Consider the following 18,541-nt stretch of genomic DNA (forward strand, 5'->3'; position numbering starts at 1 on the left):
TGGCTGGAGATAATGAGGGACAGATGAAACCAATTGGAAGGGGTAGACAATCAGGCGGGAAACACACAGTGTAAAAAAGTATGACGTTTCTTTACTTAACACATACACAGCCATTTACAATATGCTTGTGCGCCTATACTGCCAGGAATATTATTAATTTCCAAGTTATGAGTACAGAAACCCAGCAGGCATAATTATGATTGCAGACTGTAGTACACGTACTATACCACTAGAGAGTGCCCAACGATTAGGTCTTCCAGGCTGGACCATGGGCTGGACCAGCCTGGACCATAATGGCCGCCTATGGGCGCCGCCATTAGGGGCCGGTCCGGGCGAACGGGAGCGATCCTGGACGCCGTGCACGTCGTGCGCACGCCGTGCACAATCGTTTTTGCTCCTGGGTGATCACTCTGTCAGCCCAGCCACTTTTTTCCGAATGAAAATCCGTTTAAATATGGTAAAGTTTGATAAAGAAACGTTAGCTTTCCATGCTAAAAAAAGGCCTATGCTATGTTATGGGCAAACGATTTCCGGGTTACGTCATCGATGATGTCATTTCCATCGCAAAATCATTCTTTAGACTGAAATGAAGCTAGAAAGGTCAGTTTTTGCTCTAAAAATGTAAAAAGAAATACCCAAAAAATCAGAAAATCATCAGCAAGGCGACGTTTGGCGATCTGGCTGCCTCAGCCCCCCCCCCCCCCCCCCCCAAAATGGCAATTTTTGGCGATTTGGCTGTGAACTAGTAGGAGCTATAGTCAACTTTTTCTTGAAAAACGGATGCTAAAATAAAAATAATGTTTCGAAAATATTGTATAAAGAAATAAGCTTCATATATGTGTTTCTATTCAAAAATGACCACAAAAAGCGTAAAATAATGATAAAAATAATCATTATAGACTAGGATGTAAACAAAGTGTCGGCCCTAAAATGAAAAAGTTGACTATAGCTCCTTTAAGTAAAAGTATCAATACTGCAATGTAGAAATCCTCTGTTACAAGTAAAAGTCCGGAATTCAAAGTGTACTTGAGTAGAAGTACAAAAGTAAAATATACTTAAAGTACCAAAAGTAAAAGTACAAAATGTTTGATAATAGCAGAACTACAGGGAATAATGAGCCGTTTCAGTCACTGAAAAACTAAAACAAGTGTGACTTGTACAGTCCTTTGTGGGTGTACACTACAGCAGTGTTTCACAAAAAATTGGGTCGCAATCGCGTTTTGGGTAGCGGACCTGTTTTTATGGAATGCAATTCAAAAATTATAATAAAAAGGAAAAGAGAAGGAAAACATAGTTTTTTCAAACACAGTAAAACTTTTCAACATTATCAAATAAACAAAAAGCACATCTCACAATGCATTATTTTCCTATTGTGTAAGTTTATGTCCCAGGGAAACCCTAAAAATGTATTTTCTGGGTCTCGAGCTGTTAATTGTTGTGAGACTTTTATATTTATATACACAGTATACTCACTATTCACTGTTGACATACAGTGGATGATCCAGACCAGATGAAGGCTGTCCAGGGCTGGTTCAAGGATTCTGAACCAGGGGTGAAAGTGGCTTGCCGGAACTCCCGGAGATGAAAATCAGGGACACCTCGCTAAATAAAAATCATGAAATATGAAAATGAATGATAGTGATCCACAGATAAGCCCTAATCATTTTGATAGTTTAATCTGTTAAAAAGCCTGTCAAAAGAACCTACACTTTTGAGTGTTAGTTGCATAATATCCATAATATTGCATAATATCCGTCAAAAGAACCTACACTTTTGAGTGTTAGTTGCATAATATCCAACATCCTATGCAAACCACACTTCACACCCAAATATGTCAGAGAAACGTTAACATGTCCTTCTTCTGCTGCGTGTTTTAGAAAGTGTTGCATAGCGAGTAGCCTACTGAAAACTTAATTTGATATTTTCATGCCCTCTGGTTTTAACAAGAAACATGGAGACTGCCATGCTCAACTAAAACGTTTTCAGGATGAGAAAACAAAGCGACCTAACCTATAGACATTGTATTGAATGAGAGCAGGGTGGAGAGCAACTGTGGTTCAACAAGATGAGAGTTTGCCACCCTGATACAGGTTAAAATAATTCATGATAACATAAAAAAGGTGGTGTGAGGCCAGGGATACGATAGCAGTCAGAGCTCAGTGAAGGAGTGAGCCTTTTGCAACCCTGGGGGCAGGCCGGCCAGGGGACCAATTTAGCTATAAGATCAATTTGAATTTTGGAGGAGGACAGGAGCCATGCTTTTAGGTCAGCTTAATGAGAAACTTAAAGGGGAACTCCACCACTTTTCAACCTATGTTCATATAATTGGTCCTCACTCAAAAATAGCTTTTTCTTTTTTTTTTCTCTCAGAGGAGGGCTGTGGGCACGTCAGAAACCCATCGTCTTGTGACATCATCCATTGCCAATCCAGCTTATAGAAACTGCAGGCTTTCTATTCCTGAAAAGTTGCAATTTTAAAGTGGAAGCCATTGTTCTCGCGATAATAAAAATCTAAATATTTTTTTTCAAAAATATTGACTTTTTTTTTTTTTTTGGAAAATGATGATGTCACAAGACGATGGATTCTGAACTTCCCACAGCTCTCCTAGGAGACTTGGACTGAGTAGAAAAAAATTGAGAAATTTTATCATGAACATTAGTGAGGACCTATTATATGAAGACAGGTTGAGAAGTGGTGAACTACTCCTTTAAACATTTTAGGGCTGTTGGTAGAGCATTCCACTGTGTTGTGGCTGCATTGTAGAAAGCATTCTCACCCTTAAGTGACTTGAACTTGGGAGTTCCGAGTTCACAAGTTCACACAAACTATCCTCTTCCATTGACATCACAACAACATAACAGAAGAAAAGCTTATCACACTACCTCACAATAGTTCGACCAGCTACATTAGATATAAATGACATACTGACCCAAGGTAGGCTAGATCAAAATCAAGACCAGGATGTCCGCTTGAAAAACATTATGAGGTCAACATAGGTATTCCCGCAATGTTAACAAAGCCGTTCTATCATTTTATTCACAAGGATAGGGTTACATTTCCTTATATCGTTTTATTCATGAGGATCAGCTTGCATTTGAGACAGATAGAGATCTGAGAATGGGTTTTTGTTATAGTTTTTTACTTGGAATAGCCTATTCAGTGCCATCTATAGAGAAGACAATAATGTTATTATTAACCACTTGAGCCCCCATCATGACATAATAATTGAACACTTGTGAATATCAGATCTAGGCCTACAAGTTCACAACGCTTGCAGCCACAATGTATGATGGGACTCATGGGAGTTTATAGATCGGCTATTATTGCTACTTTTGTGTCATACTCTTGTATGCATTCATTTTCTAAGTTGAAAACAAAAAGGTTGAACAAATGGAGATTTATCAGCGTTTAGCACACACCTGCTTTACATGTGTAAAGGTATAATTATCGGTCTGATTTACATACATTTTACATGGCAAGTGTTACTGTATATGGTGTGTTGCATAGTAATTTTGTATATTTTTGTCATTTAATGACTCAATTATAATTGAGTACATTGGCCCCTTGTCTGTTCCTATGTCATACATGGGCAACTGGCGGCCCGGGGGCCACTTGCGGCCCACACCTTCACTTAATGCACCTCTGAGGTTAATATCGAAATACTGATATATAGATAGATAGATAAGAGCCGAGGTTTCTGTCGACAGCAACAGTATGCAATGTGGCCCCCCGGAGGGAGTGTGGAAATTAAATACAGTGGCCCCCTCTGTCATCAAAGTTGCCCAATCCTGTCCTATGTGAACTAGGCCTACTAATAAAGTATTCAATCTATCAATCAATCAATCAATTAATCAATCAATCAATCAAAAGGTTTTCTCAATTGAAATTGAAAATATTGTCATTAAAAAAAGAAATATACTTTTTAACTATTGACATTTGTAGGCCCATTTCCCTCAAAAACATGACTTCTAGTTCTAAACTATTCTAAATCAAATCTTACCACATCAGGATATGCTGTGTCTACCACACGGGGTCCTCGTTGTTGTCAAAACAAACAAAATGGCGGCGCACATGAGACGGGGTCTTCACCAGTTACTACGGTCAAGAAGTCCTTCTCAGGCTCAGCTGAGGTTGTAATTTCAACGTCCCTCTCACTGCTCCTCATTTAACTAGAGCTGGGCGTTTCGCTCAACACAACAACCCCATTGACTCTGTATAGTTTTAACAACAGCCAAGGTTATCATCCTCAGAGCTAACGGGCTAACGTTTCAAGCTAGCGTGAGTGTTAAGTTAGGACAGGTGTTTATGTTCAGCTCACTCAGTTATTTTATTTACTTTTAAACGATATTCCATGATACCAAACAAGTGTCAATTGGCTGCTGTATTTGTAGTGATAATCTTCAGTAGATCACTGACACTGACACTTTTGTGACACTGGATGCCAGAATTTAGCAGAATGCTAATAATTAAATACAAAATATAAACAATATGGAAACTACAGTTCAGTACAGGGTTTGCTAATATGGTTTTAAACCCAATAAATCCTATGGCTTGTTAACATTGGGGTCCTTTGTACTCAATTCATCGATTACAGTCACAATTCTATTTTATGATACTCTATTTAAATATAGGCCTACTCATACACTGAGCTAATTGACATTATTCCCATATATGCTATAAGGTTTGCAGGCAAATCAAGAAACCAATACCACACACAGTGCGCTGCTACAAAAGATCAACTTCTACTTGTGACAGGAGCTACAAACTTCACATGTGAGAAAGCCTGATATGTTCATTTCTAATTTCCAAGTCTTGCCCTGCGTTACCTTCACACAGAAAATACCGTCATCATGCTATAGAAACGAACAAGACAAAACATTACAAATACCTGTTTGTTCAAATGTTTCAGGGCGACACTTGTCCGTTCAGACACAGGATACTCCGAACCCCAGCAGCTTGAAGTTTCTCCCCGGCAAACCTGTCTTAGGAACTGGGACCCTGGACTTTCCTTCCCCGAAGACTGCAGAATGTTCATCTCTAGCCAGGTTCTGTGCCTTTAACCTTTCATTTGAATGTTTCACAACTCAATTTGAGTACTGCCTGAGATAACGATGCAGGGTGTAAGTGATAGTACTGTACAGTTACAGACATGTCATGTTTATGGTGTCTATGTATGAATTACTATTTCTAATTATGCAGAAATTTGCTGTGTACAGATATTTGTTACAAAAGTGATCACAAAATGAACACAGAATAGAGGGTATATAGCCTACGTGTGTCTTCATCATCATACCCAGAAGTTAACCGGGAATGCCTACTGATTGGCAGAAAACTACTTTCTGGCCTTGACATCCAAACAGAAAAGTCCTATATGATTGCATTAAACAGCGTTAAACAGCGTTAAACTCACTTTGCCACTCGATTTGCCATTCACATTATACATGCATGTTGGGTCCATTGACTACAACTCCTGGTATACTTGAGGTGTTTAGTAGTGAGTTGTGTCGACCATTTTCCAAAGCTGTGGTTTGTTGGATTCTGTGTTAGATTCACACTTTCAGAGACCACAAACTTGCTTGATATACGTAGGTAATCCAACACACAAGTCATTGCAAAGTTATTTTTGTCATGTTTTAAATGCAGTTTTAAAATGCTTGATTTGAAAAGCCTGATTTACAAATGAAATTAAAACATTCACAACTCATTGTCATTAACCACACTGTGATGGTTTGCAAACACTGATTAAATTCTTCTGGTATACTTCTGTCTGTTTTTTATGACTTTCAGAATATGTAAGCACACGCGTACAACCATTAACGGACACATTATATATTGACATGTATGACATATTGAAGTTGTGAAAAGACAGTGATGTATGATGGTGGTATGATCCTCTTAACATTGTCATGGAATGTTTTAACGTATGTTGAATAATAATAACTATAAGTTTCACACCCACAGGGACCTCTTTGAAATTGAGGGAGTAAAGAGTGTCTTCTTTGGCCCAGACTTCATAACAGTCACCAAGGTATTTTGTTGCATGTGCTGATACAGCATACCTGTATCATTTTTATATATTTTTTATATATATATCAATACATATCAAATATATACAGTGATGTTACTAGGTTTTCAATGTAATGGGTTCCGGGACCCACAGGTGGTCATTCAAATGGGTCCCAGAAAAGTTTTATGAGTCCTCAATACAATGTTTTCGAGCGCTGTGAGCTTGTAGATCGTCTATTTTCAAAATGTTTGCCTATTTCTTATATTTATTTTACAATTTGGCTAATGTTTGAACTTAGAACTAGGATTTCTAAATACACTAGGCTACAGACACCCATTTAATTATATTAAATATCACTGGGACCCCAATTTATATTAAATGTTAAAATACTAGAGTACAAATGGAACAGGTCCATTTGGTTCCATTTGTTCACCGAGTTACAGACCCATAAAGTTCTATTTGGTTCCTAACTATCATTTATCTGGGGACCCCCTGGAACTCCCTCAAGGGCCCAGGACCCCACTTTGAGAACCACTAGTGCAAATAGTTTTTAGCTGTTCCAGGTTTAACTGATAATAAATATTTACAGTGTTTATCTTACACAATACATTAAAAAACGAATTAAACTATCTAAACTAATATAGCAACTTAAGTAGAAGAAGTAAATTATTTTAACATGGACTCCAATGGAGGCGCATCCCCGGGACCCCAGGACCATGACATGAATGAGTCCCTGGGCGAGTTGAATGAGTTTTTGATGCGGGATGCGCACGTAATGACATCACTGTATATATCACTTTTATATGCAACATATGTCCAAATATTCAAAGTGGTGTTTCTTCTGTGCTCTTGTGATCGAGGAACCGGATAGTATGAATTCACTGTATGGTGACACACTATACACATGTGAATATGTACAAAAATGTGTCCTGGCACTTTTTAACTACATGAACAGCATCCCTATTCTGCACATGTCATAGGTGGAAATACACCAAAACGTAACATTCTGCTAAAACAACTGAGATTGTAGATCAGCTATTTGATTTGGTTCAAGTGTTTAAAGAAAGAAATTTGTTTGTTTGAGTTCCTTTTACATCACTGTGACCCATGTTTTGGGTCATGGACCAATTTTATATGGGTCGCAAGCAAATATCGCTTAATGCTTTGTTTCCTACATTCTCTTTGGATATTCTTTTAAGAAAAAATAAAACATCTACATGAATTAAAGACAAACTCAATGATTTTCCAGATAATTTGATAAATCAAAGAAATTCCCTTATTTAGAAAACAAACGTTTAAGAGGTTGTGAAAATAGCTGATCTACAAGAAGCTCACACTGTGGCGGGAAGCAACTTTTTTCAAGTATTTTGCTGTATTTATACTAAGCAAATCTAATTGCTACGTCCAGTTCTTGAATCATAGAGCCCAGCAACAACAGATAAGGATGGACACTATTTGAACAATCATTCTTAGGTATAGCTATATATCGGTGACAAATACATCCTTCCTGATTTCACACCCTTTGGTTCAAAGTTCAACATTGCTTTTATGTTTTAAAACATTTCAGGCAGATGAGGATGTGGAATGGACGCACATTAAACGTAATGCTGTGGAGGCCATTGCCAAATTCTTTGAGAGCGGAGACCCTATAACAACCGGAGTGAAGCACCATGAAAGCAGTGAGTATGTATGTATGATGAAACACACCTACCAGGTTTCTCTGTGAAGCACACATCTACAGCCCTGGAACCAAGTCCTGTTGCAGCCCCCTACTGGACATGTACCTTATTTTTCCAGCCTGTTAATGGTAGGGATGGAGCTCATTAATTCATTTGTTTTGATGATGAGCGCCTTGTCGATCCTGCTTATTGAGCCGGGCTTTTACAAGCCCACTATTGCGCGTTTTCTAATATTTTGTGGAAAGATGTGAGATGACAAATTCTGAACTTTTTTATTAGCCAGTTGTTGTGACTGTGGGTTTGTGGCTGACCATCTATGAAGATGACAATTGACAAAAGTAACAAATATAATTAAAAATCATTACAAAAATCATTCAATGGTGTGCAATAAGTGTTAAATGGCTTTATTATGAATAGTACTGTAATCATTTCTTGCTTATTGATACCGGGTACTCAATACATTTGTTATCGAGTTTGTAGTGGGCCCTTGTTTTTCGAGCTCCATCCCTAGTTAATGCCTGGACATCTCATTTATTGCATGTTGTCTCAATTGTACTGTAGGTCATTCTGAAGATGATGATGAAATTGTATCTATGATCAAGGAACTTCTGGATACAAGAATCAGGTACGAAATGACATGTTATGCTCTGTGAGCTATGTATTTGCTTATGCATGTTGTGTCTGAGTAGAGCACTTACGTTAGGATCTACAAGGTTCTGGGTTTCATTCCTGCAACCGCCGCGTTGAGTAGTATGGTGTTGTAACAGCTCATCTGCACTGCCCGCGATGCGACGCGAGCGATGAAATCTCATTGAAATACATGCGTTTCAATGAGGACGTCCTGACCTACCGCGAGCGACAACGCGTCGTGCAGCGACGTCGTCCACCCCTCCGGTTTACGCTCGCAGAGCATCTATTTGAGCGAGGTTTCGCGGCGACGTCCATAGAGGTAAATGACAGTGTCCCGCCCCCCAAACACTTTATATTATTATTTCTTTATTTGATTGGTTCAGGCTACGTCTCAACGCAATGGCTCCGATGCTCCATATGCGGACAGTACGGTGGCACAAACCATTTTCAGATGGTGGTCCGCGGCCAAAGGCTTCGGGTCAAGAAAAAGAAAAAGAACCACTGGGTTAGCATATCGTCACCGTCGGGCAGAAACCTCGTATCTCCAAGTTTCAAATTTGTATGTTCTTTCGCAAAGTAAAGCCCTGCTTCATCGTACAAGGCCGTTGCACAAAAGTAGTGAAAACAGCAGATATACAAGCACACAGCGCCTCACGGTGCGAGGCGTTGTGTGCTTGTAGATCGGCTGTTTTCACTAGTTTGAATCATTTTTAAAATGATGAATGCAAAACGAACGGTTTTGGACATACAAGGTTTTCAGTCACCCGACAACGACAATATTTGACCTAGCGTTCCGACTTACTCCACCCCCCTCTCTTTCTCTCTCTGATCTTTCCCGGTAAACGCTCCCCTCCAGACCCACCGTGCAGGAGGACGGTGGCGACGTCATCTTCAAGGGCTTTGAGGACGGCACCGTCAAGCTGAAGCTGGTGGGCTCCTGCACCGGCTGTCCCAGCTCCACCGTGACGCTGAAGAACGGCATCCAGAACATGCTCCAGTTCTACATCCCGGAGGTGGACGACGTGGAACAGGTAGGCCTGTCACAATTATTACTGTACTGTAATCGTCTAATCGCAATTATTTGACATAATCACAATTATTTTGTCATGATTGTTTCCAAGTTGAGAGTTGTTTCATATATTTTCAAGCACGTTAAAAAATAGTGTTAATCGCCGATCAACAAACTCATGCGACGTGCTGTGAGCTTGTAGATCTGCTATTTCCACCATCAATGTTATTTTTAAAGTATAAAGTTCTCAAATATGTCAGTTGTTTATTGGTATATTTAGGTTATGTGTCATATCTGCCATGTGCAACTTCAAAGCCGGCTAAAAGCCAAACAGAAATGTAATTGTCAAAGACAAAAGCACAATTAAATCGTTAATCGCAATTATTTGAGTTGTGAGCTTGTAGATCAGCTATTTTTGGCTAAAGTTCTCAGAATATGGACACTAGGGTTCAAGTGGTTAATATAAAAAAGGTGGAAACAAAGTTTATATCATACAAAGATTTGGAGGACCCCCTTTAGTAAATCTGAGGACCCCCTAGGGGTCCCAGACCCCCTGTTGAAGACCCCTGATTTACAGTATATGTATATATATGCTGCAATATAGTTTCCTTCCATTGCTACTGCCTACCTATAGGGGATGTTGGCTATTGTATATGGGGGGGGCAAGAATAGCTACACCTTCATTTGATTGTCTTTCTTTCCTCCAGGTGACAGATGAATTGGATGAAATCAGTGCAAAGGTGTTTTCAGAGCTGGAACAGAAGTTAAAGGAGTAATATTCCTGCCTTCACCCACATGCCAGTACCCTCTGATACCCCAAATACACATAATATACCAGTATATACCAATAATATAGGAAATGCTTGTGAATATAGAAGAAAACCTGTCTTGGCACTAGTTTCCCGTGTCACCACTCTGCAACGCAATCGTGTCTGTTAAAAGATAACCTTCTGTGTACCTTTGCTGGCGTTCAAGCTGTCAATTTATGTATATATTGTATGAAGCTGTTCTAGTGGAAGAGAGCTATTTGTGAATACCGGCAACTAGGATATTAAGATGGGATGTTCTGACCTGCTGATGACTGTAAATGTTGTATTTACTGCTTTTTCATATACGTACCTATTGTATGTTTTGAATGAATCATTTTGTGTGGTGGAGAAAAAAACATGAGGCTTTTTGAAGCTGCCAATGGTCTGTGCTGACAATTCCCAGAGTGACTAATTAGGGTTAGTCAATTAGTCATTAGGGTAAGGTGAAATGTTATATTTGTCAATATATAGAACAGCACCAGACTATTACTCTGTATGGAAAAAATTGTGTATAGTGCAGTACTACACTATAAGATCATTAGGTTGTTTATGGCTGTACATCACGTAAACAATAAATAAATTATGCATATGGCTATGCGACCCTCTGAAATAATGCTTTTATTTTTCCATAATTAGGATCTCTTTGTTTTGTCTGAAAAGTGTGTGTGTGTGTGTGTGTGTGTGTGTGTGTGTGTGTGTGTGTGTGTGTGTGTGTGTGTGTGTGTGTGTGTGTGTGTGTGTGTGTGTGTGTGTGTGTGTGTGTGAAATGGCTAGACACAATACACGTACCCAGGTCATAAACTATTAATAAACCTGCATTTCTATAATATATGTAATCATATGTAGAGCTGTCTTTTGCATTTATTTATTCATTCATGTGTGGCTAAAGGAGTAGTTAACCCCCAAAATGACTTACTTAGGCTACTCACTTCATGGAGACTTGATTGAGTTCAATAATTTTGGGTCTCCACATGGACGGATTAAACCCCGCGATGGCCCCTGGCCAATATCTTTTTAGGGGCCCCTGGCAACGGCCCCACCGGCCCAATGGTTAATCCAGCCCTGGGTCTCCATCTGGAAATCAATGGACAAAGAGTCTCCCCAAATGATTGCCTTAGGAATGCGACAAAAAACTAAAAAAAAACATTATTGAACTCAAGTCTCCATGGAGTGAGCAATCGATAGAAAAAAGTCATGTTGGGGGTGAACTACTCCTTTAATGGATCAGATGGTAGTGGAAGTGGTGCAAAAATATTTGAAAATAGCAGATCTACAAGCTGTGAGCTTGCATATCGGCTATTTTCAAACAGCCTAGGTATATAAAATGGGGCTAAAAATGGTTTATGTATGTTTTATAATATTATTTTTTTAATCTGAAAAGTAACTCAAGTTTTCAAATAAATGTAGTGGAGTAAAAGTACGATATTTGGATCCGAGATGTAGTGGAGTAGAAGTACAAGTATTGGAAATACTCAAGTAAAGTACAAATAACTCAAAAGTGTACTTAATAAGTACAGTAGTTGAGTAAATGTACTTAACACCACTGTCAGGCAGACAGGAGGTCGTGCGAGAGAATACATGAAAGGTCGACCTAAAACAAAGTCGACCCAAACTCGTTTCCCAATGGGTCTGTGCCCCAGATGCAGAATAGACCGAAATCTAATCTTTGCTTCTGGGGGTCCCTGGAACAAAATATTTTGCGATAGGGGTCCATCCGTGGAACAAAATATTTTGAGATGGGGGTCCGTGGCCAAAAACACATTTTGGGGGTCCTTAACCACTAGTAAGCACATTCTACAAAATGTCTTCTAAATCCTAACAGTTTTCTGAAAATAAACTTATGTTGCCATCATTTTTTCCTCAAACTTTGTCATGTCAAGGACCCCCAGCATGATATGTATTTGGCCACAGACCCCCATCGCAAAATATTTTGTTCCAGGGACCCCCAGAAGCAAAGATTAGATTTCGGTCTATTCTGCATCTACCACAGACCCGTTGGGAAACGAGTTTGGGTCGACTTTGTTTTAGGTCGACCTTTCCTGTAACCTCGCCCACCAGGCTTTCTGAGAAAAAGCCTGGTGTTCGTTCACAACAGCCCGTTTGGTTTCCGCCTAAAGCGCGGAAACCACTAGAAGAAGCGGCGTCGCTTTGATTTGGTTCCCTCCGTTTGTTTCCACAATCCCTATTAAAATGCTCGAGTAGCCTAGTGTAGTCTTGCCAGTCGCTAAAAGTTGGACTAAAAGATGCATGTACCAAACGAATTTTTCAAAAGCAAAACTACTCTGCATCAAGGAGTTTATTAGGTAGGTCCTAAAAGTGTGTCCTTGAGCGCAGGGGAATATTTTGGGTTAAAACTGAATCCGGTTTGCTCTTTCCGGCAAATTGTAGTCCTTTGAGTACTACAACATGACGTTTTGTGGTTTCCGTTCCAGACCGGTTACAAACCCGAAAAGTGAAGTGATCCCAGACTACCTTTCCTGTTACCGTGCTGGATGTCTTCGCTCAACTGAGGCGCATGCGCAGTGCATTTCTTCTTCCACCGGTGCAGAGCAAGAGGGTAAGGAGAGATGAGGACGTCTTTTTTCTATTTTAATTCGTCTAAAAGCGAACGTCGCTCTGCGCGGAGAGCATTTCTGCACGAACACCACGCGTGTCATTTCGTGCTAAATGCAGCGACGCAGTTTGCAGTGTGGTTAGCGGCCAGAGCGTTTGGTGTTTGAGACTGGTCTGTTAGCAGCAGTGAGGTTAGCTCAGCTGGCTATATGCGTTGCTAACGTTAGCCAGGGCCTCGTTGTTGACCAGCGTCTCGCAGTAGCCTGGTCTGGTCTCGCGCGACCTTCACGCTGTTGACAACAAAAAGCCATTAGCTTGTGTTTATCACCAGAAGCTATTGCTAGCAAGCTAGCTTGCATTATTAGCCAACCGTGCTTCCTTTAAATGAACGAAGTGGTGTAGTGAACTGTTGCGATAACAGAAGGCTAGTTAATGGAATCCAGCCACCCTAAGCTAAGGACTACAAACCATTGAGTGACATCTAGACCCTACTGGCACCGCACATGATACAGTATGAACAGAGCTGAGACTACCTTTAAACGCATTTTAGATCTGAAGCTTTTTTTTGTATGCGGTTTAAATCGCATTGAGAAAATAAATGCTGCTATTTGTCCCCAAAAGCTTTATACCCTGTATATATAATTAACGACACAATTATGTGACATAGCTCTGTTTACACAATGTCAGCACTCAGCTGTACCCAATCCAACTGAACATATGTTCCCCGTTTTCAACAGTTAATTATTCATGAAAATGCCTGGAAACATTTTTAAATTAGAACTTTTTCCAGCCCTGGAAAAAGGTCTGGGATGCATCAAGGGTCCTGGATTATACATTTTCCAAAACATGTATAACATTACATGAAATCTGTAACATAGCCTACGTTTTTTTCCCCCTCGTGATTGCAGCCTAATGTGTACCGGACGTGAAACACAAATAATAGATCTCCAAGCTCACAGCGGGCTGCAGCCTGACCCTATGCCCTAGGCCTAGGATAAGTACTGTAGCAAAAAATGGCACAAAATTGAGAATGGAATATACCATTCTATATTCTATGCTTTATTTGTGCTAGACTGCCTGTCTTTGGGCATTGCACTTAGGAGTAAGAGACTCATGAATGATTGTTATATAGGCCTGGAAATTGGCTTAAATATTCTGGAAAAGCTTTGGAAATTCATTGGTAAAAGATCTGAGGGAACACTATTATATCAGTCAGTATAGCCACGTTAGCCTGGTGCAACAGTTCTAAGAATGTTTTCTGTCTGTCATTGTCTGTCTTTGGCTGTAAAACACCATAAGCTAATAATTAGGGCTGTCACGATATGACATTTTACATGACGATTAATTGTCATTCAAATAATTGGCGATTAGCGATTTAATTGTGTTTTTGTCGTTGATAATTACATTTCTGTTTGGCTTTTAGGCTTTGAAGTTGCATATGGTAGATATGACACATAACCTAAATATACAAAGAAATTACTGACATATTTGACAACTTTATACTTAAAAAAGTACATTGATAGTGGAAATAGCCGATCTACAAGCTCACAACGCGTCGCATCGCGACGCGTTGTGAGCTTGTAGATCTGCTATTTCCACAATTTTTGACATGGAAACGATTATGACGATTATGAAAAATAATCACGATTATGTCAAATAATCACGATTAGACGATTATGTAATAATTGTGACAGCCCTACTAATAATAATATGTAGCTATTGCTATCTAGCTGTCCAGTCTGGACTCCAGAGTGCTGGATCTGATAAGCAGCCTGACCGGCTGCTAGCAGCTCTGCTGCCTCAGCAACTGCTTCCTAACCGCCACTTTTCGTCTCCAGACTAGACTGACAGCCCACCACCTGCCGAGAGAAGACCCCCCACCCCACCCCCCGGCCCTTTAAGCCAGAGCCATGGCTCAGTTCGGGGGACAGAAGAACCCGCCGTGGGCCAATCAGTTCGCCACCACGGCGGTGTCTCAGCCAGGCCACACGGGACAGTCCCTCGACCTCAACAGCCTACACTGTGAGTAACCATTCATTAGACTAGAGAGAGACCATTCATGCATGCTGTGTGGACCAGTCTATGCTTTCTATTATTTTATTGACATAAACGCCCCTACACATTGGGTAGCCGCAAATTGCAACACAAGATTTTTTTTAATATGTTGAATCTAGGGTTGCAATACCTCCCATAGGCAGTCAATGCATCAACCCTTTTTTTATGCTATCTGATTGTATTAAACAACGTAAAACTCACCAATATTTGGGCGGTATGGAAAGCTTTAAGTATCCTCTTTCTATCTGCAAGGTGTTTGTTTAATAAAAACCCAGCGTAGGCATGTTATGAGCTACTTTCTATCAAGAAATTCAGTTCAGGTGATAATCTTTTCTAAGTGCTGGAGTTTTGAAGCGCTCGTGGGAAGTCACTCAGTGGTCCTGTGTACCAGCTGGTTCTAAATGTCACATAGCCGAGTGCAGGAGGCAGCGGGACATGGCGTTATAGAAGACGAGCGCTTCCGAAGTCCAACACAAAAACATGTCGGCTCGGATTTATTGACAGATATTACTCATAACATGTCAATGCTGGGTTTTTATGAAACAAACACTTTGCAAGTGTTGCAATTTGCAGCTATACATTGGGATGTGTAATTAGTGTGGTTGCTAATCTATAGGCAACACACTATTGTTCTCAATCGGATAATTATTTTGCCAGCAAAGTGAACCTGCTTTTTGTAAACGGTCAGTGCAACCACAGTTGCAATTTCCCAGAATTGCACCTGTCTAGTTTGTTGTTATTCTCATGTGGATTTTGGTGCACTGGTCTGCTAACTTGACTTGTGCTACAGCTGTGGATGATATGTAATCTGTCAGCTATCAACAGGGTGCCTGTGTGCAGTAGGCTCACCCAGTCTAGCAAATATTAACTTGGGTCAGGAGAATATTTGTCAAGTGTGCTAGAAAGCTCATAGGTTAGTCTCAACCAAATCACTTATTTACTCCTCAAGACTACAATGTAAGGCGAGCTCTATAAACACTTGTTTTAAAGTATTTGTTTTTATGGTGTTTTGATCTGTATTGCTGTGTACTAGTGTCTTGTTTTGACTCTGGGTTGCTTGATCGTCTGTACAACAATGTTAGTGTTTGGTACAAATGAAAGTAAGCTCTTCTACCTGTCCAAGGTGACACCCTCTCATCTCTATTCTTGACTGTCTCTCTTTGTCATATCAGAATCCCCTTAATCACTTTAAACTTTAACGTAATTATTCTAATTAAGTAAAACATTTACACCAGGTTTTGGTTGATTTTGATGTTGAGCCTAAATCCCATTGTTCTGATGTGAGGAGATGATATTTATAGGGTGGCAAAAAAAAACAACTCGGTGTACCTTCTCCGGAACCGGTTTATCACTGTCAGAGCAGGTACAGTATGTGCTGCTGGTATTCACGTCTGCTTTACAATCAACAACACCAGTGGCCCCCAAAAAATTTAATTTGAAGGACCACCATAACTCAGACTTGTAATGGTCCATTTATTTTGGAACCCCCTTTAGGAATATTTAAGGAATCGGAGCGGTTAAGAGGGAATCGCTAAAATCCTAATGCAGGGGTCTTCAACGTTTTCAGGCCCAATGACCCCTTAGTTGAGAGAGAGATGAAGCAGGGACCCCCACAACCTTTTCATAGATTCCATATAGTTTCATCGTTTGACTGCACGATCATCAGTGTATTTTGGATTCATGTGAATTTGTGTTTTCAGATATTTAACCACTTGAACCGTCAATACTTAAAAATGTAACATTTCACTCTGTACTAGTCTGCTCTTTTTCCCCTCTACACCAGACCTCTTTGCCAAAAATAGCCGATCTACAAGCTCACAACGCCTTGCAGTTTGGCTAAAGTTCTCAGAATAAGGACACAGTTCAAGTGGTTAATATAAAAAAGGAGAAAGAAAGTTTTTATCTCACAAAGATTTTGAGGACCCCCTAGGGGTCCCGGACCCCCCCCCCCCCCCCCCCCCCCCGGACCCCCCCCCGGTTCAAGACCCCTGTCCTAAAGGATTCATCTCTCTGCGTCTTGTCCTCTTGGCCCCACAGCTCTAGGAGTGCAGCAGCCGTCTCTGTTGGGTGCGTCGCCCAACATGTACTCTCAGCAGGTCGCGTCGCTCAACAACCAGTCCGCCGCCGCCAACTACCAGCTCTCTCAGCAGACGGCCGCTCTGCAGCAGCAGGCTGCGGCCGCCGCAGCTGCAGCGCTGCAACAGGTAGGGCTTTCACGTTCATGACATTTAACGTGACGGTTAATTGTCACAAAATAATTGCGACTAACAATTTTTTATTGTCTTTGTCGCTGAATACTGGAGCACATGAATAAAAATTACATTTCTGTGTTTGGCTTTGAAGTTGCACAGGGCAGATATGACAAATACTTAAATATACAAAGGAATGACAAGCATATTTACTTTATTCTTTATACATTTATAGAGGAAATAGCCGATCTACAAGCTCACAAGGCATCGCATCGCGATGCGTTGTGAGCTGCTATTTCCTGCTATTTCCACTACTTTTTGAAAGTGTTTGAAACTCTATGAACATTTCTCAACATGGAAATGATTATGACGATTATGCAAAATAATTGCGATTAGATGATTATGTAATAATCGTGACGGGCCTAGCAACAGGTCAGCTAAACGGCTGTCCATCTGATTTATGGTCACGCGTATTCTTGTCTGATCAAAGCTCACGTCTAATAATCATGTTCTGTGTGGATGTGTTTAGTCGCAGATCAATTCAGCCCTCCAGCAGTATCAGCAGCAACAGCAGCAGCAACAACAGCAGCAGCAGCAGCAGCAACAACAACAACAACAGCAACAACAACAACAACAACAACAACAGCAGCAGCAGCAGCAGCAACAGCAGCAACAACAACCCCCCCAACAACTGTACAATGTACCTCATCAGGTGAAGCACAAACTCCTCTCCCACTGTTGTACAACACGGACCTGCTAACATGCATTTTCAACCACATTTCTTTCAATTTACACACCCATTTAGTGTTACTGTATTTCATAGATTTGTTAACTGTTGTGGTTTTTGTCACAGACCTTGTTGGTCCATATAAAGTCAGAATTTTGTCTCAAAACGAATTCTGGTGTGATTTGAACCGTTTCCAGAAGGATCTTAAACACAAGTGCTCTGGCCAACCGACATAAATCAAATTTGTGCTTTCAATTTCACTTTCTTCTACAAATCCTCTTCCACTCCGCTCGGCTCGGCTCAGCACGGCTATTTTCTGTCACACCACACACACACACGCACACACACACACACACTGTGTTTGTAAGAGCGGGGGGAGACGTCATGCTGAACAGTCAACATTAGCCTGTAGGATCGCTCTGGTGCTTCCAGACGAGTAGACAGCAGAACATAGCCGCCATTAGCCGGTAAAAACATCCAGAGCAAGGGGAGGAGAAAGTTAGACAGATAACCATTTGTACAGTAGTACCGTAAATGAATTTGATTCCCACAATGACATCATATAAATATTAGCAAATAAAATAGCCATTTTCTCCCCTTTTTTTTTTATATGTCAGCGGCGTTTAAATGATCGACTTTATGTTTATCAGTTGGTTGATTTCTCAACCAAATGGTTCTCCGGTATTGCCATGCCACTGTTTCTTTTTTCTTCATAACTGTCTCAAGAAGACTATGAAGTCTTGTCCTAATCCATTTTCAATAAGTACATGACTGATGTGTTCATACAGAATGTAAAATTGGGCTGGGAATTGGGACAGGAGTTAACATTTTTAGAACCATTTCTACAGTAATTATACCAACTACAATTCACTTTGTACCTTC

General features: G+C 40.4%; 2 protein-coding genes across 4 annotated transcripts in view; both read left to right on the forward strand.

Moving 5' to 3' along the window:
- Window positions 1-4,062: 4,062 nt before the first annotated feature.
- LOC308296581 (NFU1 iron-sulfur cluster scaffold homolog, mitochondrial) lies at window positions 4,063-10,732 on the forward strand. Its single transcript, XM_080739894.1, has 8 exons — window positions 4,063-4,131; window positions 4,683-4,774; window positions 4,911-5,046; window positions 5,963-6,029; window positions 7,576-7,687; window positions 8,249-8,312; window positions 9,174-9,348; window positions 10,034-10,732. The coding sequence occupies exons 1-8, from the start codon at window positions 4,073-4,075 to the stop codon at window positions 10,100-10,102; spliced, it is 774 nt and encodes a 257-aa protein (XP_080596020.1). The 5' UTR covers window positions 4,063-4,072; the 3' UTR covers window positions 10,103-10,732.
- A 3,834-nt stretch (window positions 10,733-14,566) lies between these two features.
- The window catches only part of ccar1 (cell division cycle and apoptosis regulator 1), a 40,175-nt gene continuing 36,200 nt past the window's right edge, over window positions 14,567-18,541 (forward strand). For all 3 annotated transcript variants that reach the window (XM_080740477.1, XM_080740479.1, XM_080740478.1), the window contains exons 1-3: window positions 14,567-14,710; window positions 16,781-16,947; window positions 17,462-17,644. In XM_080740477.1, the coding sequence (XP_080596603.1) occupies window positions 14,599-14,710; window positions 16,781-16,947; window positions 17,462-17,644 (462 nt within the window). In that variant the 5' untranslated portion in view covers window positions 14,567-14,598. The remainder of the gene's footprint in view (window positions 14,711-16,780; window positions 16,948-17,461; window positions 17,645-18,541) is intronic.

This window comes from Nannobrachium achirus, assembly GCF_963921795.1.
Source record: "Nannobrachium achirus genome assembly, chromosome: 13".
Taxonomy (NCBI): domain Eukaryota; kingdom Metazoa; phylum Chordata; class Actinopteri; order Myctophiformes; family Myctophidae; genus Nannobrachium; species Nannobrachium achirus.

Coding starts and splice junctions, on each gene's coding strand:
- LOC308296581 (XM_080739894.1), top strand. CDS start 4,073: ATGAGACGGGGTCTTCACCAGTTACTACGGTCAAGAAGTCCTTCTCAG. Junction 8,313..9,173: donor CTTCTGGATACAAGAATCAG/GTACGAAATGAC, acceptor GCTCCCCTCCAG/ACCCACCGTGCAGGAGGACG. Junction 9,349..10,033: donor AGGTGGACGACGTGGAACAG/GTAGGCCTGTCA, acceptor TCTTTCCTCCAG/GTGACAGATGAATTGGATGA.